Source organism: Budorcas taxicolor, chromosome 6 (genome assembly GCF_023091745.1).
Source record: "Budorcas taxicolor isolate Tak-1 chromosome 6, Takin1.1, whole genome shotgun sequence".
NCBI classification, from domain to species: domain Eukaryota; kingdom Metazoa; phylum Chordata; class Mammalia; order Artiodactyla; family Bovidae; genus Budorcas; species Budorcas taxicolor.
In genome coordinates, this window is record NC_068915.1 from 104,900,787 (window position 1) to 104,928,205 (window position 27,419).

The following is a 27,419-nucleotide window of genomic DNA, read 5'->3' on the forward strand; positions in this document are numbered from 1 at the left end:
ACTCAGAAGTTCACCTTCTGCCCAGCTGCTCCTGAGAAGTTACTCAACCCCTCCTAAGTAAGGATGGTGTGGGAGGGTCTGTCCAGTGTCCTCTGAACTTGGAGATTTTAGGCAGCACATCTGTAGTGAGAAGGACCCTGCCTAAGAAGCCACAGACCTCGTTCAATTCTAGCTCAGACTCCAGCAAATATGCAGCTCATCGTTGATGCTGGGGAGTGCCACAATCCATCTGGGCTTTATTTCCCCCATCAGTAAAATGGACATAATCATATTGGAGGTTTTCTATGAAACACTTTCACATTCACAAACCTTGGTTCATAAATGAAAAAAAATCTGACTACTCTAAAATCAAGGACATTTGTTCATAAAAAGCTACCAAATAGAGATGTTTCTTTGGGACATTAGTCCACCTTCTTGGTCTGCTGGCTTTCCATATAAAGTCACTACTTCTTGACCTAACAAAACAAACAAACAAAAGGTACCATACAAAGAGTACAAGAGCCACAAATGGGGAAGTATTGTGATACATAATGAACAAAGAATTTATAACCTGAATTTAAAATTTTAAAAAAAAAACCTCTTTTTGAGTCAATAAGAACATGATGACCTTAATAGAAAAAAGGGCAGAATTTCTGGACGAGCTTTTCACAGGAGAGGAAATACAAATGGCAAATACACTTGTGAAAAGGTGCTCATTGTTCTTAGCAATTCCGAATAATATGAGTTAAAATCATAATTTTATACCATTTCGCACTATCAGACTGGCAAGAACGTGAAGTCTGATAATGACACTACCAAGTGCTGATGAGCAACATGAATTTTCATACCCATGCAAACACAATTGAGTCTGTAAATAGCCACAGCTTCTTTGGAGCACCGCTGGGCATGACCAAGTCAATGCGAGATGTGTGCATCCTACGACCCAGCAATGATACTCAGAGTGGATCTGTCCTAGTGAAACAGAGCGAGACCTTGTGGCCCTTCCCCCCATGTCCTCTGCTGGCCTTTTGTCTGTGGAAAACGTTAGTCGAAGAATAAGTTTAATCAGAGAAATGAGAACATGCAGAAACAAAGGAAAATGGTCAAAGGAGACCAAATAATAATTTACTTATTAAGCACAGTCAAGGGCCTTTAGATCCTCAAGGGCTATGGACAATATTCTAAGCCATATCCTATGAGCTGTCTTATAGATACTGAAACCCTCACAAGGTGGAGAAATTAACTACATGATGACCAGACTATAACTGTGATACAAGCTGCACCTATTCTGAGAATTGGCCTCAAGGAGATAGAAACCAACGGACCCTGCAACTGAACATTAACTCTACCTAAAACAAGATGACTGTCAGAGCTGACTGTACTGTTTCTTCATGTAGCCTACAAAGGCTCTTATCCCCTACTTGTCATGGGGGGAGTTGGTCTTTGGAAAGATGGCTGCCCTCCCCCTCAAGTTGCTGGCATCTAATATTCAGCAAACTTTCCTTTCTACCACCCTAGCCTGTTCATTGGCTTTTGAGCAGTGATCAACCAGACTGTCCCCCTCCACGCCCCGCCCTTTGGGTAATACTAGAGGTGCACTCTTTAATTTTCTATTAATTAAAAGTTCAGTTCTTCCGCTCCACTAGCCATGTGCAGGTCCACAGGAGTCACACGGCTGGTGTCTTCTGCATGGCATAGCGGATGTCAACATTCCCATCAGCATGAAACTCCTGTGCATTGTTCCAGGATGTTCATGATAGCACTATTTCTAGAGCAAGGAAACGGGAACGATGCCAGTGCTCATGGGAGAGGGAAGGGATAAATACATTGGGATACATCATACAAAGGATTCTTAGAGCAGTGAAAAGCAATGACCTGTAGCTGGGCATATGACATAGATGGTACTCAACAGTATATACATGGCACAGAAAACACCTTCAGGATGATTCTCTTTGTACAACTTTAAAACCAGGAAGAGCAAAACACTTGTTTGTTAGGGACACACTTATAAAGAGGTCAAATCCTGAAGAAAACCTAGAGAATAATTAGCACAAAATCCCTGCTAGCGACTAGAGAGAGGCACCCAGGGGATCAGGCTTCCCTGGTGGCTCAGTAGTAAAGAAACCACCTCCCAATGCCAGAAACACAGGTTCAATCCCTGATGCGGGAAGATCCCCTGAAGAAGTAAATGACAACTCACTCTTCTGTTCTTGCTGGGAGAACCCCATGGACAGAGGAGCCTGGCATGCTACAGTCCATGGGGTTGCAAAGAGTCAGATACAACTTAGCCACTGAACAACAATGACAACTCAGGGGATTGAAATGGCTTACGTTGGCTAAGTACACTGATTTTTCCCCGATACTTTTATATATAGTGCATCCTGTAATTATAATAATACATTTTTCTTTTTGTGTATGTGAATGAAGAATACTGCCTGCCATATCAGCAAAGAAAAGATGTTGCAGCGATCAAGTCATCACGTGAGAGCTGCTCTGATGGTGAGCCCAGAGGGAATTCCGGATAGAAACATAATGCCTCCTGCCATCCAATCATCAGACACTGTAGTCACCCCTCAATGGTACACCCTGAGGAAACTCAGGATGAGAAAACACAGGGTATTGCCCCAGAAAGATAAGATGCACATCAAAGGACTGACTTCAGTGAGCCCAGACTCTTGCATCTTCCCATATGTAGAAGAGCACCAAATTCCTTAACTTGAGATATCTGGGTTTCTTTACTTCATAGCAATCTTTGGGTGTTCTGACTACTGGTCTTTGTTGAAAAAACTCCTATATATCCTAGTTCCCCCTGCTGCCTCTTTGGAACAGCATCTCAGAGTGATCTGAGATGCTAAAGTCCTCAGTTTTGCCCACAAAATAAAACAGAGCTCTCATCTTTTAGGTTGTGCAATCTTTTTCAGTTGACATGTATATGATGTATCTCCTACTCTTTGGCGTATGATGCGTTTCATAACATAATTTAAAAATATAAAGTGTTAGTCACTCAGTTGTGTCTGACTCAACTACAACCCCATGGATTGTAGCCCGCCAGGCTCCTCTGTCCATGGGATTTTCCAGGCAAGAATACTGGCATGGGTTGCCATTCCCTTCTCCAGGGGATCTTCCCAACTCAGGGATCAAACCCAGGTCTCCCTCATTGCAGACAGATTCTTTACCACCTGAGCCAACCAGGGAAGCCCATATTTATACTGTGTAATTGAAAGAATCTAAACCCAGAAGTAATTCACTCATGGTGAACAAGTATCAAAAGGAACTTTACCAAAAGGAAGTGCTAAAGCTCAAGTCAGATGCAAGCACTTAAACTAAAAAAAATCTTCCAGGATGCAGAGCTCATCCTCCTAGCTGGTTCAGCTGAGGACAAGTCTGGAAGTGGAAGGAGGATGCTCAGGGTCTCCTGGGAGCCCTCAGAGAAAACTAGAGTAGTAGACACAGTAGAACCCCATCAGGTGTGGGTGCTGGGCCTTCTCACCCAGGTAAGCTTCCAACTTACAAAAAATAAGCTATAGTCACATAGCTTTCTCTAAATATACCTTTTGTGTTATTACAAATGACCATGAAAATGTTTCATAGTCTTTAATATGGAGAAAAAAATTTTCTTTTGAGAATACACTCTACCACCAAATTACACTAAAAATGTAAGGCAATTGTGGCAAAGTGCTACTTTTAGGAAAAGATCCGTGAGAGCAAAGAGAAATCTCAGCTTTATCCTCCAGTTTATCACAATGGTGTGAATACATAGCAGCTCTTTAAAACTGCCTGCTTTCCTGAACAAGGAAGATAGATATGAAGTAAATGTGCAGGGAACAAATTTGTGAGCTCTGACAGATTAGTCCTGGATTCCATGTGTATCAGCCTTGTTGTGTGCGGCTAGGGGAGGGCATGGGCACTGCCTAGAAATCTGATCACAGTCACATGCTCTGGAGGCAACAAAATGATAGCCTGGTGTAATTCTGGGTTCACTTTAGAAGTATCCATCACTCAGATGATCAAAAGCAAAAGGTGTTCTGAGTTAGAATGAAAAATTCCTGCAATAGTGGCTCTATCCTCCAGAAGAACTGACCAGAACTCTTCCTTCCTTTACTTACAAACCTTCCCTTTCTCTCTCACACTAGGTCCAAGCACGTCCACAAACCCTTCTGAGCATATCCTACTGTTTGCAAGTTGGTGGCATCCCAAATCTCCCTGAGCACAGAAGACACGTCACCCTTCTCTGGGTACCAGGGACCCATCACAGTGTCTGGTGTGGGCTCTCACACCAGAGAGGTGGGTTAATCATAGTGTGTTTAGAACAGTGCCCGGCATCCAGTGTAATGTGACTGTCAGCTCCCCGCTCTCTCTGTGGGCTCTGCACAAGGTAGAGGAGGATGTCTGAGGCTGGACCACATCAGGTAAAAAGTAAAAGTCATTCGTGACATCTCCTATCCTCTTAGCAGATTCTCCCAAAAGTCCTAGTGTGTTTCTTTCTCTCCGTGGCTCCTCTATCTAGCCTCCCTTGACATCTCCACTCTGGGAGTTGAGCCCAGGGGTTGGCAAACTTTTCCTGTAAAGAGCCATCCAATCTCTATCAGAACCTCTCAGCTCTGCTTTTGTGGGAAGGCAATGGGCGTTGATGAAGCACACATGAATGTGCTTGGCTGTGTTCCAATAAAACTTTATTTACAAAACAACTGTCCTTCCTCCACATTGGTTCTTGGCCATTCCCATCTCCTACCATACTTCCTGCTGACTCTGTACCTCTTCCTGCAACTTTTCAGCTGCTCACCTGGTGTCCAAGCCCAGCCAGGGTTGTAAGTTCCATGATGGCAGAATCTGTGTCCCCGGCTCTCCACTGTACCCCCAGCCCGAGGCAGTGCCCAGCTCATTGTAAGCATTTTCTTAATATAAATACATTGAATGAAAGGATAAAAGAATGACATGGGGGGACTTTTATGGAGATGTGTGAAGGTACGAAAGGGGGTCCAAGTTAGATTTTCATAAGGAGACAAAAGCATAATTCTTCTGCTTAGTTTCCACACCCACCTGTGTAGCTGGAACACTGGCTCATTGGTGATTTACAGTGAGCTCTCAGAGGCCTGGAACACCATTTAAGAACTGATGGGAAGCCAGGTGCCTTACAGTTGTAACTCAATTCCGCAAAGAGCTTTAAAAGGCCAGGCTGTTCTACTGTAATAGCAGAGTGGACCTGAAACCCGAGGATGCTTCTGGGGAAGCTAGAAGAGGGAGCAGGCATCTTAGGAGTGACTTACTTCTCTGGTGTGGGTTGTGGTTTCAAAGTCACTGGCGTGTGTACAGTTAGGGTCTTGGTGGTGCTGTCCAGGAAGCTTTGAGGTAGACACAGCCCCTGGCTGCCTGATGGGTAGCGTTTCAATTCAACAAGCTCCCTTGGAAGCCACGTTAACAGCCCTGCTGACATGTCCACTCCCAGCTGTGCCCTCATCCCTGGCGTGTCTGCCTCGTCCACCTGCTCTCAGAACCAGCATTGCCATGCTGCCGCCCGCCCAAGACAGACACCGGAAATCACCTTTGACTACTTCCTCCCTCTCTGCCTGTCTTTGCTATAACACAGTCTTGATGACTTTACCCTGAAATATCTTTTCTCTTTCTTAAAAAGCATACGACTTTTGAGAAATATCGTATGGTAGTCCTTATATGTGGAATCTAAAAAGAAATCATACAGACGAACTTACAAAGCAGAAAGAGATTCACAGACTTAGAGAATGAGCTTATGGTTGCCGAGAGGAAGTGTCTGGGGGGAGAGACAGTTAGGAAGTTTGGGATGGACATGTGCACGCTGCTATATTTAAAATGGGTAAACAGCACCTACTGTACAGCACATGGAACTCTGCTCAGTGTTATGTGGCAGCCTGGATGGGAGGGGAGTTTGGGGGAGAATGGATGCATGTATAAGTGTGGCTAAGTCCCTTCACTGTTCACCTGCAACTATCACAATATTGTTAATTGTCTGTACCCCAGCAGAAAATAAAACGTTTAAATTTTTATCAAGAAAGAATTTGCGTATAGTAACTCACCCAAACCTTAAGCGAACTGTTGCTGTTGTTTAGTCACTAGGTCCTGTCTGACTCTTTGCAACCCCATGGTCTGTAGCCTGCCAGGCTCCTCTGTCCATGGGATTTCCCAGGCAAGAATACTGGATTTGGTTACCATTTCCATCTCTCAGGGTTCTTCCCAACCCAAGAATTGAACCTACATCTCCTGCATTCGTAGGTGGATTCTTGACCACTGAACCACCAGGGAAGTCCCTGTTAAATGCATAGTTCAGTGTGTTTGGAGAAAAGTATGCCCAGGTGTAACCAACACCTCTCTTAAGAGGCAGAACACCTCTATTCCTCCAGAAATTTCCTTGTGCCATTTTCTAGTCAATTCCCACCCCCCCACCCCACCCTGACTGAGCAACACCATTCTGATTTCTGTGACTTTAGCATCCATTTCTCCCGCCCCTGCCCTGAATCTAGTTCCCAGCAGGCAGCTGAAGAAGCATTTTAAAAGCACAAAATGGATCATGTCTTAAAGTCATGAAGTGGCTTCCCAGAGTCCTTCGGATAAACCCCAAATCCCGCCCATGCTTTCAATGCCTTGAGGGATTTGGCTTCAGTTCCCCTTTCTTCCTCAGAATGACCTGCAATCCTCTCCTTTCCTCAGATGCTCTGTGCCTGTTCAAGGCTTCTGCCAACATCTTCTTCCATCTCCCTGCCAGGCATAGCCTCCCTACCCCCGCTCTGTGCATGCGCTTCCTCGGTCTTAGCTTGAGAGGTCCTTACACTGGTCAGCCCAGTTAAGCCCTCCATTTTACATCCTCCCATGAAACTACACACTTCCCATGAGTCACATCTGTTCTTCCTGAGATGTCAGGGCAGCTTGTGACTCACGGTTCACTTCCCTGTCTCTAGGTCTCAGTATGAAGCTTTCACCTGCAGGGGCTGAGCGGGTGAAAGACACTCTCTCCCTCTCTCCACCCAGAGAGGCTGGGGGCAGCTTCACGTCCTCTTGGAGCCCACCATCCCAGATCAGCATCAGCTTTCCTCCTCGCTTTGCATAGGCATTTGGGACATGACCTAATATTTTCCAAGTTGAAAAGAATCATCTCCCCTCCAGATTTTGTTGAATTCCAGAGGAATTTTTTAACTCCAGTGGAATCCAGCAGGCATACATTTGCATGCAATTTTGTTCCAACCAGAAAATACTGATGCTAACGGCAGAGGCCAAGTCATCTGAAGGCATTTACTACTGATGACCCAAGGGACCCAAGGATGCTGACCACAGCAAAGGTTCAGAGGAGAAGGCAGTCTAGTACTCTCCTTAGGGATCAAGGGAGCCTGGCCCAGTCCATCTAGAACACTTTGCAGGAGAGGAGAGAAAGAGAAAGGAGGGGGAGAAGGCAAGCTTTGGGAGGCCACGTGTCCTGACGGCTCAGCTAGTAAGGGATGGTGCAAGTTTCTGGTGTTTATCATGGTTGATCTTTCTGCCCTGTCTCCTCTTTCCAGGTGATCCTAAGATCTCACAGCAGGAAACAGCCTTCCCACAGTGATCTTGACAGCAACTGTCCCTTAGTATCTGTGGGTAGACACTGTGCTGAAGCCTTGACTTTGTCTCTTATTTTTTAGAGAGCCCTGCTGCAAAAGTGGGGGCAATTCTCTTGTTTTATAAAGACAAAAATTATGACTTGAAGGGCAACCGAAGTTGGACAAAGTTTGACCAGCCTGCTCTTTACCAAACTTTGCTGTTGTTTGGTCTCTCTCATCTCCGACTCTTGGTGATCTCATGGACTGCAGTGTGCCAGGCTTCCAAACTGGTGAGCTGCAGAGCCAGGATTCAAGGTCAGGTCGTCAGACCCCAATGTCTGTGTGGTTTCTTCTTGTTTCTCATTTGTACCTGGAGAGTGGCCTAGATGGCATAGAAAGACCCTGAGGTCACCTCCTTTTAGGACGACACCAAAGTCATAACTATCTGCAGGGCAACCATCAGTGCAAAAGCCTGGAACCTACCAGAAAAGATCTTCTACAACAAAGACATAAAGAAGGAACCACAACGAGATGGATAGGAGGGGTGAACTCACGATATGATTATTTGTACCTAACATAGTACCTGGCACATAAGGGCAATGAGAACAACCACCAATCACAGCTGCTGCTGCTGCTGCTAAGTCGCTTCCATCGTGTCCGACTCTGTGCGACCCCATAGACGTTAGCCCACCAAGCTCCCCCGTCCCTGGGATTCTCCAGGCAAGAACACTGGAGTGGGTTGCCATTTCCTTCTCCAATACATAAAAGTGAAAAGTGAAAGTGAAGTCGCTCAGTCGTGTCCGACTCTTAGCGACCCCATGGACTGTAGCCCACCAGGCACCTCCATCCATGGGATTTTTCCAGGCAAGAGTACTGGAGTGGGGTGCCATTGCCTTCTCCGACCAATCACAGCAGCTACCGTTTATTAAGCCTTGAGTAGGAAATGGCTACCCATTCCGGTATTCTTGTCTGAAAAATCTATGGACAGAGGAGCCTGGCAGGCTACAGTCCACGGAGTCCCAAAGAGTTGGACACGACTGAGCATGCATACGATTTCTATGTTGAAATTCTATCCCCCAGTACCTCAGAGGGACTGTATCTGGAGACAGGGTCTTTAGGAGGTGATAAGGGAAAATGAGGTCATATAGGCGGGCCCTGATCTATGATGACTTGTTTTCTTGTAAGAAGAGGCTATTAGGACCAGACATGCGCAGAAGGAAGAGCATGTGAGGATACAGGGAGAAGACGGCTGTCCACAAGCCTCAGGAGAGAGGCCTCAGGAGAAATCAACCTTGCAAAAGGCTTTGTCTCAGGTGTGAGAAAACAACAATTCTGTTGTTTAAGCCCCACAGTCTGTGGAATTCTGTTATGGCAGCCCTGGGAAGTGAATACAGTGGCTCTTGATTATGGCTGACATGGTTCCCAGAAGGGCTGTAGAATGGAAATGATTCACTCATGGAGACTACAACAAACAGAAGTTGATCCCATGAGAGGGTCCCAGTGGGGTGAGCTTGTGAGTCCTGCATTTTTCCAATGCCTTCATCATTGCCAGGGGCAGCCCCAAGAACCTGGCTCTCTGCCTTCGCTCCCAGCCAGAAAGGAAATTTAACCATCATCTTCCCTGGCTTGGGTCGGGAGGCTGACATTTCCCTAAATCTAAATGTGGTCTCCTGACCAGTGTCTCTGTCAGTGCGGCCAGCAGGCCCATTCGGTTTGAGTCAAAGTCATGCCTTCAAGGTTTCCTGAACAATCCCTGAAAACCCAGAGACCCTGGGGGAGCTCGAGCTGGCAGGAGCTCTGCTTCCGTAGTCCACGGAATTCTCCAGGCAAGAATTATGTCCATGGGCAACAGGAAATGTGTATACTACAATGCCAGGTGAGAAAAATAAAAACCAAAGCAAAACAAATGGTTCTAATTTTTATAAATATGAAAAATTACCAGTATTTGAAGGAAGGGTAGGAAACAGCATCATTAACCCATAACATGAATGTTTTCACTTCATTTTCTTTATATTTTCGTAGTTTCTACAGTGCACCATGTATAATTAGAATTGCCTCCTAACTATAGAAGGGCTTCCCTGATAGCTCAGTTGGTAAAGAATCCACCTGCAATGCAGGAGACCCAGTTCGATTCCTGGGTTGGGAAGATCTGCTGAAGAAGGTACAGGCTACCCACTCCAGTATTCTTGGGCTTCCCTTGTGGCTCAGCTGGTTAAGAATCTGCTTGCAATGTGGAAGACCTGGGTTTGATCTCTGGACTGGGAAGATCCCCTGGAGAAGGGAAAGGCATTCTGGCCTGGAGAATTCCATGGACTGTATAGTGCATGGGGTCTCAAAGAGTTGGACAGGACTGATCAACTTTCACTTTCACTTTTCCTACCTATCATCTGTCTTTCTATCAGTTGTCTTCTGTTACTTTTTTGGTGGAAATCTTCATTGTTGCTTTATGTCTGTGTTTTAAATTTGCATAAACAGTTCTGGGCTACAGACTCCACTCCGTGTTTTACTTCTTTCTCCCCTGGGTTTAGATTCACACGTCTTGTTGATCAAGATTTAGTTCATTGCTTTTCACTGCCGCATAACTCTGGTACTGCGTACCTACTATGCTTTATTTATGCTTCCCCCAAGGTGTGGCTGCTCAGGTTACCTTTCATCCCTCGTTGCCACAGATAGTACTGTAGTTGATATCCCTATACAGTCTATCTTATGTACCTTTGCAAAAATCTCTGGGCGGAGTTTGGAGTCACAGGATATATGGATACTTAATATTATTGGGCTTCCCAGGAGGCGCTAGTGGTAAAGAACTTGGCCTCCAATGCAGGAGACACAAGAGAAGTGGGTTCAACCCCTGGGTCGGGAAGTTCCCCTGGAGAAGGAAATGGCAACCCACCCACTCCAGTATTCCTGCCTGGAGAACTCCATGGGCTGAAGAGCCTGAGAGGCTACATTCCATGGGGCCGCAAAGAGTTGGACACGACTGAGCGACAGAGCAATATGATTAACTGGCACTAGAGTGCTCCACCAGTGCATGAGGGCTCCTGTTTCCCTAGGTCTCTCTCAACACTTGGTATTCTCCAAGTGTCTAATTTTGACAACTGGGCAAATACACAGAGGCATGTTACTGGGGTAGTTTGCCTTTCTTTGATTTAAACAAGTTGCTTCTCTTCCCCTGTGTTACCATTTAGGCTTCTTGTCTGGGAATTGCCCTTTCCTATTTCTGTCACCTCTCCCAGAGGGACTCATGCTCTTTTATTGTTGACTTGTGGGAGGTCCTTCCTACTCTAAGTGCTGATCCCTGATCAGTTCAGAGGTCACACATGGCTTCTGTCATCATCTGTAGAACCCTTGACCTTGCTATTCCTCATTGGCTGGAAACCTCCCCCCGGCCCCCCGCCTTATTTTGATATAATTGGACCTGTCCCTTCTCTCCCCACTGTTTGTGCTGTTGGGGGTCTTGTTCATCCCCAGCCTGGGTCACAGCAATACCTTCCTACTTTGTCCTCTGTTTGATTTTTAGTTTCACTTTTCACATTTGGTTCTTGAATCCATCTGGAATTGTTTTGCACATTTCATCTATTTAGTCCCGGCTCCTTCTTTTTAAGTTTGAAAGTTTTGGCTTACACAAAGGGTTCAATAGAAAGAACTATTAAAAAAAGTTGCTGACCTATAAAATGCCCTCCCTCTAAATAGAAAGGAAGAAGGGACCGAATATTTTTGGAAGGCTCTGTGCTTTGAAACTTCTGAACTGTGGAGCCAGGGTCAAATCCATGGACATCCTGCCTGGGAACAAATCAACAATCAGCACTGCACTAATAGGCAACTGGGAAGGGGAAAGAATGAGCTGGGCTGAAGGTCAAGTTTAAGGAGGAAAGAAGGCCTGGCCATCAGGTGGGCCTCTCAAGAAGCTCTTGTTTTATGGATAAAATCTGATGATGATGATGCCAATGGCAGTGTTGAAATCATAGAAATCTTCTGTGGACCAGTTCAGAGGTGTCTGAGTTCAACTTTGAAGGCAGTGCGGCTGATTGGCTGACACTGGTCTGTAACTAAAGGTGATGAAGACCAAGGAAGTGTGGTTGGTCCTGACGGCAAGATGGCTGTCATCAGCTTGGCTGTCCGTCCAGCCAGGGCGATGCATCTGGGCCAGGTGCTGCCGTATGTAAGATCCTCCTCCTCTCCTCCCCACTCTGCAAAGTGGATTTACTCTGCTCCTGACTGCTCTCCCCACCCCATCCCCATTCTCCTGCCATCATCCTAATCTGACCCTGAGGACCATTTCCCCTGCAGGTGACAGATAACCCACGCTGCCAGGTCTCCCTGTCCACAAGCTGTTCTCTACCTGCCCAATCCAGCCTCCAGGCAGCCAGGATGACTCCAGAATGGTGAGTACTGCTTGGTCTCTATCATTGTTTCCTAAATATCTGCATGGCCAATTCTCAACCACAGTTACACATTAGAATCATCTGGACCACTTTAAAAATACTGACAATTCCAACTCCCCTCCTCCCCCCAAACTGATTCAGAAGCTTGGTGATGGTGGTGGCAGGTCCCAAGTATTAATCATTTATCTTACACACCCTTCCCCCTGACCCATGGATCTCGTATTTCTGGAGCTGAGAACCCCTGGTCTACAGGATCAAGGGCAAGTTTTCTAGCAGAGCATTCAAGGTCTAGTAGGGTCTACCAGGCATTTACTGATGAAATATCAGATGCCTGACACAAAGGCCTGGCATGCAATTACTATTTGTAGTTAGTATATGAATATCCACTTTGTTTCCTGCTGAAGTGTGTCCAGGCCCTTTTGTAATCTACCAGGAGCCCTACCACCCCAGAACTGGCATTGCCTGACTCCTCCTAGGGGTCTCAGGGGCACCCTGTCCTCACCCTAGGGGGCAGCAGTCAGGGACTCAGCGTCACATCCACCAGGTTTCTCCACCTGGGTACCTCCGACCACACGTCCAAGCCTGGCTTTAAAAACCCACCTGTACTTCTTGTCGTCAGCTATGCAACACCTTGACTTTGGCTCAGGGAGACTGAGTTGGGACTTCTGGCCTCCACAGCTAGAAGAGAGTAGATTTTATCTATTGTTTTAAGCCACCCAGTTTGTGTTAATTTGTTACAGCAGTCCCGGGAAAGGCACACACTCCTCATTCCTCAACTCTGTGTTACCACTTTGCTGACTTGCATCCCCTTCAGACTCCCTGAGGTCCCACCTGCTGAAACTCATCCACCTGTCTGCACCTTTATCATCCCCACCCATGGCCTGTCTTCCGCTGTGACCCATGTGTAATAAAGCTTTGCAAGCATTGTGATATACTCTCACAATAACTCTAAGAGGAAGCTCTGTTATCATCCCCCATACACAGATGAGGAACAGAGGTCTGGAGAAATCCCAGCTCAGACAGCATATCAGCAGAGAGCAGGGACTCAAACCCAGGTCCTCTGATGACAAATCCTGAGCCCTCAACCTCTTTCCAGGCTTATTAAGTGCTACAAGCAAAGCTCCTAAAGTTGTGGCTCTCTTGCCGGGGAGCAGGGTAGGAAGATCCACGGAGTGATTGCCCGGGCCTCTCACTCAGCACGCAGAAGCATCAGTCAGCTGGGAGCCCAGGAGCACGTGGTGATGAGCAGGGCTGCTCTGCAGGCTGACAAGAACCAGTATTCATCTCAGTGCTGGGGAGAGTGGCCTCTGCGCCATGCCAGGGGCTTGACGCAGGATTCCTCAGGTCAGTAAGGGGGGTAGCCATGCCTGCTCTGACCACTAGCTTCTACCCTAAATTGGTTTCCCTAAATAATGTGCTTGAGGAATTTGACAAGACCAAATCCACAATCGTTTAGACCCTTTGCTGTTGTTGTCATTTAGTTACTCAGTTGTGTCCAGCTCTTTGCAATCCAATGTACTGTAGCCCGCCTGGCTCCACTGTCCATGGTGATCTCCAGGCAAGAATACTTGAGTGAGTAGCCATTTCCTTTGTTGGCAAAGTAATGTCTCTGCTTTGGAATATGCTGTCTAGGTTGGTCACAACTCTTCTTCCAAGGAGTACGTGTCTTCTAATTTCATGGCTGCACTCACCATCTGCAGTGATTTTGAAGCCCCCCAAAATAAAGTCTGACACTGTTTCCACTGTTTCTCCGTTTATTTGCCATGAAGTGATGGGACTGGATGCCACGATCTTAGTTTTCTGAATGTTGAGCTTTAAGCTAACGTTTTCACTCTCTTCTTTCACTTTCCTCAAGAGGCTCTTTAGTTCCTCTTCACTTTCTGCCCCAAATGCCAAAGGCAGTGACACGACCTGAGCCTGATGCCTCCCAGGGAATGGATCAGAGACCTGGCTTCCAGGCCTTCCCAGCCCTGTCTTTCTTTGCCAGCCCCTATACTTCTCCCTGAACTGCCGCAAGCCCTGAAACTTGTACCTGTAAAGAGTGATTCCCCCAGCCCTTCTGTGACACCTGTGCCCTGATGCCTCTGAGAGGAATCAGCCGGTCTGGACGCTGTAAGACTGGCATGCACAGGTGTATCACTTGTGCCTAGTGGGGCCCGGCTCTGTGGATAGGGGGCACCATTTCTGCCCCTGAGCCTTTAAATAAGGCTGTGCCCTCCTTCATCTTGTCCCCTGCCCCCGACCAGGCTCTCAGCATCCCTATGACTTCTCTATGAGAGCATCCTGATAGCGCAAAGGGCAGCATCCACAGGTGTGGTGACAGTCTTGGCATATGGCTCTTGCAGAAGAGACATTACGGCACTGAGGGTCCTACTCTGCCCTGGCTCGTCACAGCAGGGTGACCCAGCATGAACAATGATACCAGAAACCTCTCAGGCTCCTGGGTTTCCAGCCAGGTGAGCGCCCAGCTGGAACTGAGTTGGTTGGAATGAGGGTGACCTCTAACACATCTTTAAAGCCATCAGTTATTGTGAAAGGAGTGTGAAACCTGTAAAAACCATGATGGGAGAGGAAGTCTGTGGCTGTGACTGTGTTCTTACAGATTCTCACCAGCTCCCGGGCCTCGGGCAAGTCTCCCAAGCCTGCTGAGCCTGACTTCCCTCCTTGAGAAGCAGCCTAGGGAAGGGAAGGACACAAACTTTCTGGTTTTTCCCCTTCCGGACACTAGGCAGCATGCATTTCTCCTTAGGTAAGGTGTGGCTATGTGATTTTCACTCATGGGAGTTTGCCTGGAACACACAGTACTGCCATGCCAAGGTCTTAACTGGCAGGTGTGAGACTGGCCACATTCCCTCCACCTTCCATTGGGCAGTTATTCCAGAAGGAGAGGGTTCTGCCAATCATCATCCCTAAAGCTCTGGGGCAGAAAGTGAAGTTGCTCAATTGTGTCCGACTCTTTGTGACACCATGGTCTGTAGCCTACCAGGCTCCTCCATCCATGGGTTTTTCCAGGCAAGAGTATTGGAGTGGGTTGCCATTTCCTTCTCCAGGGGATCTTCCCGACCCAGGGATCAAACCCAGGTCTCCCTCATTGCAGGCAGAATGCTTTACCGTCTGAGCCACCATATGCTAGGGGGGAAAAAAAAGATCTGGGACAGAATCTCTGCTTAATCTATAGGAAGATGGGGAGCTGTGAGCTGAGAGAGAAACAATTGGAAGAGAATTTTCCCCACAATAATGAATATTTTACTGACGCCCAGCTGTGCTGGCTTGGAGCCAAACTAGGAGAAGCCATTGAAGGGTTGAAGTCAGTTGAACAGACAACTTGTTATGCTCTGAGCACGGCCAGACAAACGTGCCCCGAGGATGGAGTAGATGGATGTGGATTCCCTGGTCCATGGCCTCCCTGTGTTACTTATGTTTCAGAGATGCAGTGGCTGTAGCTAAGTCAGGATGCTTTACAAGTTACACAGTGGGGCAGCCCTTAACTCTGAGACTGAGAGGACAGAGCAGTAGATGGAGAATGCGGAAGAGGAAGAGGGGGCTGGGCAGAGCCACCAGTTTGAATGATGACTTGGAACCTTGGGCTGACCCCGTCTAACTCCCTGAACCTCAGCTTCTCTGTAGGATGGAGAGGAGGAGAAACCACAGTGCAGGGCTGCCCGAGGGTGTCGTGAATTCCTAAAACCCCATGCCAGGGGCCTGGTGCAGAGTAACTGCTCCACAACTGGGCATGCAGGAGTTCCCATCATGTGGGCCTGCCTGCAGCAGAGTCTCTGAAATGTGCTGGGCTTGGCGCTAGTCAAGGAACAGGCAGAGAATTAATGGAGGGGCTGGGGAGGGTTGAATTAAGCCCCCAAAATGGGGGGTGGGTTCTTGCTCAGAGGTTTCTGATGGAGTCTCGCCTTCGCCAATGGTGTCACCTGCTCTCTGGGCAGTGGGGAGCCCTGGTGGGCCTTAGAGCAGGGAAGCCTGATCCTCCCTCCTGGAGTGCAGCTGGCCCCTTGCTCTGTGAGGAGCACTTGTAAAGTCCTTGTCTTTTGTGTTCCTGGCCCTGGAGAGCTCTCTGATATCATTTATCTCCTCTCTTGTCTTTTGTGTGCCTTTGGTTCCAGCCACACTGGCCTCCTCACACAAAGAGAACTTGTCTCTGTTCCCTGGGTTATCATTCTCCTGTCAAGGGTGGTCACCCTTGGGACAATGACCCCCATTAGCTGTGGTGGTGCTGAAGACAATGAGGGTGCTACAGGCATGGCGGGGTGGCACGGGCACTGGAACCATGACACAGACCTTGTCTCACACCAGGGCAAGTGCATTGCACGTTTGAGATTCTCACCGAGGTTTCCCTGCAGACCTTCAGTGATGCGAATCTGCCCCATGACAGCCCTTAGCACTCAGGGGCAACTCCCAAAAGATACAGGAGGGAGAAAGAGGATTAGAGTTTGGGCCAAAGCACATTTCTCCTATCCTCAGGCCAACAGAGTTTCCATTTGAGAGAGAATCAACCTCTGCGTTATGAATCATCCATCACTTGGAGGGGATCTCATGACCAAGAGCCCCCTTGTCAGTCTCACCTGAATGAATGGGAAGAGGAGGCCGATGGCGAAGTTGGAGAGCCAGTTGACGGTGCCCACCACGGTAAAGGCAGCTGGCCGCTGGGCTTGCTGGAAGAACTCGCTGGTCAGGATGAAGGGAATGCCACCTGCAACCAGAGCCAGGGCATGGGTTAATCATTCCAGGGAGGTCTGGCCATCATCTCTTACCTCCTGGTAAGATGTGGCTCTGCCTGGGAGAGTGACACCTTTGGGCATGAGTGTTAGAATTATAGCCTGTAACACCTAAAGATACACAAACCATTTCTCTGACCTGGTCCTCCCAAATGAGAGGTGATTCGTCTTCTAGGCTCTCCTGTCTCAGTTTGGGAATCACTAGGTTGGACTTCCCAGGTGGCAATAGGGGTAAAGAACCCGCCTGCCAATACATGAGACATGAGAGGCTTGGGTCCAATATCTGGGTCGGGAAGATCCCCTGGAGGAAGGCATGGCAACCCACTCCAGTATTCTGGCCTGGAGAATCCCATGGATAGAGGAGCCTGGCGGGCTACAATCCAGGGGGTCGCAAAGAGTCGGACATGACAGAAGCGACTTAGCACACACGCACAGGCTGGATTCACTCATTCCATCAAGATTCAGTGATTATTGACAGTGCTGGGGCTGGCCCCACAGTCCTGGAGGAGCGTGGTCATGCCCCTGCGCTTCTGAGACTCCCTTATCTGTTGAGGGAGAAAGGATGACTTGTTTATTACAAAGGAAGTGAGGAAATGATAACTAATGCAGCATGTGATAAGCGCTGGAGGAAATGCTCAAGGCAATGGAGGGGGTGGAGATCCACGTTAGCAGTGGTGGGGAAAGCTCTCTGGGCAGGTGATGGTGGAGATACGGCTCGAAGGAGGAGATGCAGCTTGTGAAGATTTGGGACCATCATGCCGATTGAAGGACTAAAGGGCAGTGACCCTGAGGGATGAAAAGGATTGAGAAGACTTCTGAGAGTCCCTTGGACTGCAAGGAGATCAAACCAGTCAATCCTAAAGGAAATCAACTCTGAATATTCACTGGAAGGCCTGATGCTGAAGCTCCAAATACTTTGGCCACCTGATGCAAAGAGCCTACTTTTTGGAAAAGACTCTGATGCTGGGAAAGATTGAGGGCAGGAGGAGAAGGGGATGACCCAGGATGAGATGGTTGGATGGCATCACCGACTCAATGGACATGAGTCTGAACAAGGTCAAGGAGATGGTGATGGACAGGGAGGCGTGGCGAGCTGCAATCCATGGGGTCACAAAGGCTCTGACATGACTGAGCGACTGAAAAACAGCAAAGTCTAAACAGAGGCTATCCTGTTTGGACATCTGAGGAAGGGGATAGAGGAAGGGGATGGGATGACAAAGCTGAGCAGGGCCAGTTTAGCAGCCTCTGGAGATCAAGGAGAGGGGCTGCCATTGAGGAAAACCGACCAGGGGTTTAAAGGAAGGGTTGGTGTGATCAGTTTGTGTTCCATAGAGACCACTGCTGTTTGGAGGAAGGACTGGAGGAGGCAGAGGTTGATGCAGGAGGCTATCGGGGCTGGCAGAAGCAGACGATGATGGTCTACAGGGTTCGGATGGTGGCAGTGGGGATGGATGGAAGGGGCTGATTTGGGTAGTTGCCACCCCATGGATACAAAGCTTTCAGGGTGAGCGTTGCACCCTGAAACCACAGCACTCATCGTCAGGTTCAACCAAGCAACCCAAGGTCACACAGCCAGGACCAGCTAAAGCCTGTGTCTCTCCAGAGCTTTCATTACGACTGCCCCAGCAGGCTGCCAGCAAGCTCTGGACTCTGCACCTCAAAAATGACTCAGAATGGATCACCCATGACCTATGCCCTGCCCCTGCCTTGCTAGACTGTGAGCCCTCCAGGGAACCTGGCATCTCCATTGGCCTGGCAAAGTAGACAGGTGACTGATATTTACATACTTGAAGTAAATGCTTGACATTGATTTTGAACAGGTTTGATATACTGTTTGCTACAAAATAGGTGGACGCTTTATCTTGGAGGTGTCTATCAGAATGACGTGCAGGGACAATGCTAAAATGTGACACAACCAGCCTCAGGTCTATGGGGCACGTGTGACTGTGTTTGCGAGTGTGCCACACACCCACTGCCACGAGCCTTGCTGCACATCCCGGGGGCAGTTCACAGCTCTGCTGAAGCCTGAACAGGGCCGAGGGCTGGTGTTTCACCTTCCTGACTTCCCTGGGTGTGTTTGGAAGCATCTGTAGGTAACTTATTAACACTTCTGCTGCCGGCTTATTAGTTTACAGTGGAGCAGAATGTTGACAAACCTGCCTCCGTGCGCTTTGTTTGCTGTTCAGGGCTGAGGCCACGAGTTTACCGGTTACAGTGCCTCCTCCCAGCACAGGACCTAGGACACACACACCAGGTACTCTGTAAAGGTTTGCATGGTCAGTGGAGGAACGGGTAAGACCCCTGGGTTCAGAGGACATCCACATCATGTCTCCTCTCCCTCCTCCTCAGGCCTTCAGGCCACCCCCGCAGGACAAATATAAGCAACCATGGCAATCCTGTACAAGCCACTGTGCCTATGGGTTTTCATTTCCATTATTTCCTTCAAACTCCCCAGCCATAGAAGGTGGTGACACATGGTGGGTTAGGGCTCTGGTGTCAGTAAGAACAGGTAGGATCCTGTTCTGGGTCCACCAGATCCCTCTAGAGTGCAGATCTATCACAAGCGAGGTAAGATAGAAGGGACTTACTAGTGGGAGGAGGGGGTTTGTGAGGATTAAATGAACTACAGTGTGCAATCACTTAGTATAAGTCTGCCCCAAGTGAGGTACTGAATAAATGTTAAATTATTCAATAATTGTTAGCTACCAGAAAAAAGTTTTAAACTCATCTGCATTATTTCCTCCCATTTTATGAGCTAATTGTAACTCAAAGAAGCAGGGTGATTAGCCCAAGGTCTATTGACAGGAGTGATGACGGTAACGGTGATGACAGTGTGATGGTGATGGTGATGATGGTGATAGTGATGATAGTGATGATGGTGATAGCGGTGATGGTGATGATAGTGGTGACGGTGATGAGAGTGGTGATGGTGATGAGAGTGGTGATGGTGATGGTGATGGTGATGGTGATGAGAGTGGTGACGGTGATGATAGTGGTGATGGTGATGGTGATGGTGATGACAATGGTGATGGTGATGGTGATGAGAGTGGTGATGGTGATGAGAGTGGTGATGGTGATGGTGATGAGAGTGGTGATGGTGATGATAATGGTGATGGTGATGATAGTGGTGATGGTGATGGTGATGACAATGGTGATGGTGATGGTGATGAGAGTGGTGATGGTGATGAGAGTGGTGATGGTGATGGTGATGAGAGTGGTGACGGTGATGATAATGGTGATGGTGATGATAGTGGTGATGGTGATGATAGTGGTGATGGTGATGATAGTGGTGACAGTGATGATAGTGGTGATGGTGATGGTGATGAGAGTGGTGACGGTGATGATAGTGGTGATGGTGATGGTGATGACAATGGTGATGGTGATGATAGTGGTGATGGTGATGAGAGTGGTGATGGTGATGAGAGTGGTGATGATGATGATAGTGGTGATGGTGATGAGAGTGGTGATGGTGATGGTGATGATAGTGGTGATGGTGATGATAGTGGTGATGGTGATGAGAGTGGTGATGATGATGATAGTGGTGATGGTGATGAGAGTGGTGATGGTGATGGTGATGATAGTGGTGATGGTGATGATAGTGGTGATGGTGATGAGTGGTGACAGTGATGATGGTGGTGACGGTGATGAGAGTGGTGATGTTGATGAGTGTGGTGACAGTGATGATAATGGTGATGGTGATGGTGATGATGATGATAGTGGTGCTGGTGATGATAGTGGTGATGGTGATGATAGTGGTGATGGTGATGAGAGTGGTGATGGTGATGGTGATGATAGTGGTGATGGTGATGATAGTGGTGATGGTGATGATAGTGGTGATGGTGATGATAGTGGTGATGGTGATGAGAGTGGTGATGGTGATGGTGATGATAGTGGTGATGGTGATGATAGTGGTGATGGTGATGATAGTGGTGATGGTGATGAGAGTGGTGATGGTGATGACAATGGTGATGGTGATGATAGTGGTGATGGTGATGGTGATGAGAGTGGTGATGGTGATGGTGATGATAGTGGTGATGGTGATGATAATGGTGATGGTGATGGTGATGATAGTGGTGATGGTGATGGTGATGATAGTGGTGATGGTGATGATAGTGGTAATGGTGATGGTGGTGATAATGCCACTGGTGGTAATGATGATGCTAGTAATGATGGTGGCAGTGGTGATGATAATGATGCTAGTGATAATGATGGTGATGGTGGTAGTGATGATGCTAGCAAGGATGGTGATAATGACAGTGATCATGATAGGAATGATGGTGATAATGATGAAGGTAGAGATAATGGTGTTGCTGCAGCTGCTGAATGATGGTGGTGATAACTGTGGCAGGCATTGGGAAAAGCTCTTAACATACATTATTTCACTTAATTATCACGACTATGTGGTCATAGGATTCCTTGGTTGCTCAGACAGTAAAGAGTCTGCCTGCAATGCGGGAGACCCAGGTTCAATCCTTGGGTCGGGAAGATCCCCTGGAGAAGGAAATGGCAACCCACTCCAGTATTCTTGCCTGGGAAATCCCATGGATGGAGGAGCCTGGTGAGCTACAGTCCATAGGGTCGCAAAGAGTTGGACATGTGTGATCGACTTCACTTTCACTTTTTTTTGTGCCCTATGTGGTAGTACCACATGATAGTTAGAGCATGGCTGGGGGTATCACACAGTGGTTAGTGCATGGGATGGGATGTATTTATTCATGGTTAAGGGCACTGGGCAGCATATGGCACTCAGCTTCTGTGTCTCTGGCTCCGCTGTTGTGACAATCAAGTTTTCTTGGACAACTGCAACCCTGGTGTGCACCATGAGGAGCTGTCTGACACAGGTCTAGCTTTACAACCTTTCTCCTGCAGGAGACAAATCTGATTTCAATTCCCACATCTCTCTCTACTGGCTATGTGACCAAGTGAGTGAGTGAAAGTCACTCAGTCATGTCCAACTCTTTGCGACCCCATGGACTGTAGTCCCGCCATGTTCCTCTGTCCATGGGATTCTCCAGGCAAGAGTACTGGAGGTAAGGACATCTATGGCTCTCCATTTTCACATCTATGAAATGATGATAAGACTAGTTCCCACTCCTTAGCATTGTTTTGAGGATCAGATGCAGCAAGCTTAGCAATGTGTGTATGTCCTGATATTTATGCTCCTGGCAAGCTTCCCTAAACATTTCCTTTAGTTCCCTTCCTCCTCCTCTGCTGTTTCCTAGCTCTTGCCAGGTACCTGAGAAAAATCTCAATTTCTACATAAGAGAAATAAAAGGCAGCTGTCCAAACTTTCTTATGATTCATATTCATTTAAATTCTTCAATGGAACCACTATCATCAATTTCAAAAGCCCTTTAAAAGGTCTAGAAATCCCTTAAAAAAATCTCCATCAGTGTGTCTATAAATCACATAATCCTTTAAACACATTTCCCCCTGGAGTACCAGCTTTGAAAAATAGCTTATTAAAATTTTTAAATCAAATATAATCATTTTGAAAATTCTTTATGGCTATTCTGCTGCATTTTTTCACTAGGCTTAATCTTGTTTGTTCATTTGCTCACCCATTTTCATCCAACGTTTATGTACCAAGTCCTTTGCTGAGTATTTTCAGAATCTACTAGTTTTCTGAAATTTATTTTCTGAAATCTACTGTCTCAGAATCTACTAGTTCACATCCTAATCCTCCACTGGACACGTGAGGAGACCAAGGCACAGAGTAGCAGAATGGCTTGTTCAAGGCAGTACAAGCTGTAAATGATAGTGCATGCCAAGTCCTGTCCAACTCTGCGTGATCTCATGGAATGTAGCCCACCAGGCTCCTCTGTCCATGGGATTCTCCAGGCAAGAATACTGGAGTGGGTTGCCATGCCCTCCTCCAGGGAATCTTCTCAACCCAGGGATAGAACCCACGTCTCTTACGTCTCCTGCATTGGCAGGCGGGTTCTTTACCACTAGTGCCACCTGGGGAAGTCAGACCTGGTTCCAAAACCAAGAGCTTCTGTTTTAGGGAAAAGATTGTCTCCCTTGCTCTTTCCCTAGGAGATGTTAGACAGAGGATAAAGACAGGGTTTCTAAAGAGGTTTGTTTTACGATGGTAAGCACAGCCTGCCACTTGAGGACAGGGAGCTGGCACCAGAGCCCAGTTGATGCAGGAAGGAGGCTGAATGTTTGGGAAGCCCCTTAGCTTTGAGGCTGCCTGTTCAGCCAAATGGGAGAGGCAGGGCTGTCCTTTTGTCTCTGGGGAGCTCGGATGCCCACACCCTTGTAGTCCTTGCGAGGTTTGTCCCATCCTGACTCAGTGGGTGCCTCTGGCTCTGCAAACTGCAAGGTGGGAGGTTTTGGCCCTCCTCTAAGCCTCAGTTTTCCCATCTATAACCTGAGCGCAGGGATGAGCTATTTGAAATCTCGGTAAAACCTGTTTACTTGGCACATGTAAATTATGACTATGCCAAGGCGCCCAGGCTAATGGCTAAGAGCACTGGCTTTGGAGTCAGATAAACTCTCCACTTCCAGCCTGTATGTGTGACCACAGGCAAGTCACATGGCTCTAAATTTTCCCGTCCATAAAATGAGGATAGAGATATAGTTTCTACCTCTTAGCATCGTGTGGGGATTAAATGAGACAGGGCTGAGGACTTCCCTGGTGGTTCAGTGGATTAGAGAATCTGCATTGCAAAGTGGCGGGCTCAGGTTTGATCCCTGGTTGGGGAAGTAAGATCCCACATGCCTCAGAGCAACAAGAGAGGATCCGTGCACTGCAATGAAAGATCCCACAGGACGCAGCAATGATCCTGCGTGCTTCAACTAAGACCCGAGCAACCAAATACATAAATAGTTACAAAAATGAAAAACATGAGACAGTGCTTAGCAAAGTGTACAATACATACAAAGGCTCAACCATATCAACTGCTATAGCTCTTCTTCTCTTCATTCATTCACTTAATATATGTTCATTGTGTATTGACTATGAGCCAGATGCTGGGGGGCTTCCCTGGTAGTTCAGCTGGTGAAGAATCCGCCTGCAATGCAGGAGACCCTGGTTTGACTCCTGGGTTGGGAAGATCCCCGGAGAAGGGATAGGCTAGTCACTCCAGTATTCTTGGGCTTCCCTGGTGGCTCAGCTGGTAAAGATTCTGCCTGCAATGCAGAAGACCTGGGTTCTACCCCTGGGTTGGGAAGATCCCCTGGAGGAGGGCATGACACCCATTCCGGTATTCATACCTGGAGAATCCCATGGACAGGGGAGCCTTGTGAGTTACAGTCCATGGGGTCGCAAAGAGTCGGACCTGACTGAGCGAATAAGCACAGCACAGCAGCACTGATTCTGGGATGTCGATGGTAAGAAGCAGATGTAACTTCTGATTTCAAGGAGGTGCCAGCATCTGGGGATCCACTAAGTCAAGAAAGCCAAAGCCATCACAAGACTAACGTTCTCCTGGACCACGCCTCTTCTGAGCAATTTTAACCATAATGATAGTTCATGTGTTAAGTACTTCCTGTGTGTCAGGCTCTGGGAAAGTTTTCCCTTTGTGGAGTTTTAAATTATTTCAGAAATCAAGTGATAAATTCCATAGGGATATGGCATCAGACATGGTTAACCATGGGTAAGGAAGAATTACAAGTCACCAGGAGTCACTGGTCTGAACTGAAAGAACAAAGGCAGCTTGCTCCTTTTGCATCCAGAGATGCTGCAAAATTATGTACCACCTGGGAACTTTCCTGGTGGTCCAGTGGCTAAGACTCTGCGCTCCCAATGCAGGGGACCTGGGTTCAGTCCCAGGGAACCAGATCCCATATGCCACAACTAAGAGTTTGCATTCTGCAACTGAAGATTCTATGTGCTGCAATTAAGACCTGGCACAGCCAAATAAATAAATAAAATAAAATATTAAAAAGAATCAGGTGCCACCTGTCCAGCCCCACCCCCATCTGCCCAATGCGGAGACTGAGGCCAGAGAGGTGAAGTATGAGTCTCCATGTTTCAGGATTTCCAAACTAGCCTGTCTGCTCTAGTCAATATCCTTCCTGGGAATTCCTAGTTCTTGTGTATACTGACTATTCCCACTGCTGGGAATGCCCCTGGCTTTGGACACACTTCAGGTCACAAGGGATATAGCAGCTGGTTTATCATGGGCTTGGCTCCCAGTTGTTGTTTGTTGTTCAGTCGCTAAGTCGTGTCCAACTCTTTTTGACCCCATGGACTGTAGCCTATCAGGCTCCTCTGTCTTTCACTATTTCCTGGAGTGTGCTCAAATTCATGTTCATTGAGTCAGTGATGCTGTCTAACCATCTCATCGTCTGTTGCCCCCTTCTCCTGCCTTCAATCTTTCCCAGCCTCAGGGTATTTATTTTCCAATGAGTTGGCTTTTCACATTAGGTGGCCAAAGTATTGGAATTTCAGCTTCAGCATCAGTCCTTCCAAAGAATATTCAAGACTGATTTCCTTTAGGATTGACTGGTTTGATCTCCTTGCAGTCCAAGGGACTCTCATGAGTCTTCTCCAGCACTACAGTTCAAAAGCATCAATTCTTTGGCGCTCAGCCTTCCTTATGGTCCAACTCTCTCATATCTGTCCATGACTACTGGAAAAACCATAGCTTTGACTATACAGACCTTTGTCAGCAAGGTATACGGACCTTTTTAATACACTGTCTAGGTTTGTCATAGCTTTCCTTCCAAGAAGCAAGCATCTTTTAATTTCATGGCCTCAGTCACCATCTGTGGTGACTTTGGAGCCCCCCAAAATAAAATCTGTCACTGCTTCCACTTTTTCCCATGAAGTGATGGGGCTGGATGCCATAATCTTAGTTTTTTTAATGTTGAATTTCAAGCCAGCTTTTTCCCTTTTCACTTCCTGGAGGAGGAAATGGCAATCCATTCCAGTATTCTGCCACAAGAACCCTTGAATAGTATGTGGCTCCCAGTAGGTGATAATATATAAGTTATGCCACTTTTCTCCCCTTTCTCCCAGCCTAACCACAGCCCAAGAAGTTAGCCAGCAGAGGTCCTGACCCCAGCCTGTGTTCTCGCGTGCATAGAGCATATCTCCTAAGGAAAGGGAAGGGAGGGAAACGTGAGACTCAAGTGTGAATTGAACTAGACAGAAGGAGGAGGCCCTGTCCCCACCACCTATTCCTCCTGTGGATGGTGTCATGGTCTCCTCATTCCTTTATTCTTTGCTTGCTTATTATATTCTAGGAGGGCAGATATCTTGTTTCTTTTCCTCCCTGTAGCAACCTGCATCTATTAATAGATGTTTATGATTAATAGATGCTTGTGGAATGAATGACTAGACAGGAAATGATGACAGTTAAACAGGTCTTGTAAGTGTGAGTGGAAATTTACTCTGTGGATGGAGGGCTAACCAGGTCTTGGGGCCAGCATGGGGCAGAACACGGGACAGGGTCTAGAGGATGGTGTTTGGGGGATTCCAGCTCAGGATGGGGGAGATAGGATAGAAGAGGCATTGTCTGGAGGGTCCACTGGGCAGATCCCAGGGTCTAGATCACTACGCAAGGGGGTTTGGAGTTTGCAGGTGGGAGGTGCAGTGGCCAGCCAAAAGGCTTTGGCAGGAGAGAGCCATAATCAGATTTGTGATGGGAAAGTACTGCTGGGCACTGAGTGGAGCTTGCATTGGTGAAGGGAGAGTGTGGAGGCAGATAAGGATGCTGGTTAGGACATGATCATTGAGAACTTGAGAAAAAAGCTGGAAAAATGTTTGTGTAATTTCTTCTTCATCTTCTGTGATTCTCACTGGAATTTGCATGGGATCAATCATAGACTTAGCTGCCTTCTTGAACTGTGCTCCACTGAAACACAGAGCGAGTCCCCTCTTGACTACCAATTAGTGTGTTTTGATAAAGACTTTATTCCAGTGGAACTTCTTTCATCTGGACTGTTAAGAAGACCCATTCTTCAGTTTGAAGTTTTCCGTGCTGGAGTTTCTGGGGGATGCTTTTGAAGCATTTCAGGAGAAAAGAGGCCACATAAGGCCACATGGACTCTGCTAATTCTAATTAAAAATGAAGAGCTGCACACTCTAATGAGTGCAGGCAGCTAATTAGCAGGTAGAAAAACACAGTTCAAATCTATCAGAGCCAGCTTATGTTTGTTCTGCTTGGTGGGTTCACACCCTCTGATAATGCTACGAAGCGTGGTCAGGAGTTTACATTTCCACAAAGTCAGAGATCAGAGGTCTCCGTAGTCAGCTCTCCTGGGCACATTTCAACATCCTTCCTTTGGGTGAGCACTGGAAGGGCTGTCGAAGCAGACAGGCAAGGGTGCCTGGATAAGGAAAGGTCTTTGGTACGGGTGCTGCAGTTGAAGGCAGCCTGGATAGAGCCAAGGCAGTCACACCCTGAGCCTGGGTCTTGGCAGAGTGGTTTCCTATGTTCATTCCCTGTGCACAAATGACTGAGTTGGCTCTGAGCTGAGGCAGTGCTGGGCACTGGGGATACAGGTCCAACGGAGTAATGGTCCCCGGGCTAGATGGCATCTTAGATCCTGTGGGTTCATGGTGCTGTCTCGAGATCCCAGAATGCCGAAGCACATGTGGTTGGTGGTCCACTCTTATTTCAGGCCCCCCTCCCATCTCAGGGCAGCTGGCCCAGCACCCTTCTGCCAGATGCAACACATGGCTTTGTCTGGCTTTCCATCAGCCAGAGGGCTGGGGAGTTGACACCTCTTTCTCCCCACACTGACAGCAGGGAGTTGGGATGAATACTTCTGAGGGGATGACTCTAAAATGTATATTTCCTATAGCTTTTCAGCAGGATTCTGCTCTGGTTGCC

The 27,419-nt window shown here is 47.5% G+C and overlaps 1 protein-coding gene across 1 annotated transcript in view; it reads right to left on the reverse strand.

Moving 5' to 3' along the window:
- SLC2A9 (solute carrier family 2 member 9) overlaps positions 1-27,419 on the reverse strand; it is a 215,093-nt gene that overhangs the window by 5,643 nt on the left and 182,031 nt on the right. Inside the window, exon 11 of the mRNA XM_052642178.1 lies at positions 16,477-16,604. Coding sequence (XP_052498138.1) covers positions 16,477-16,604 — 128 coding nt within the window. The remainder of the gene's footprint in view (positions 1-16,476; positions 16,605-27,419) is intronic.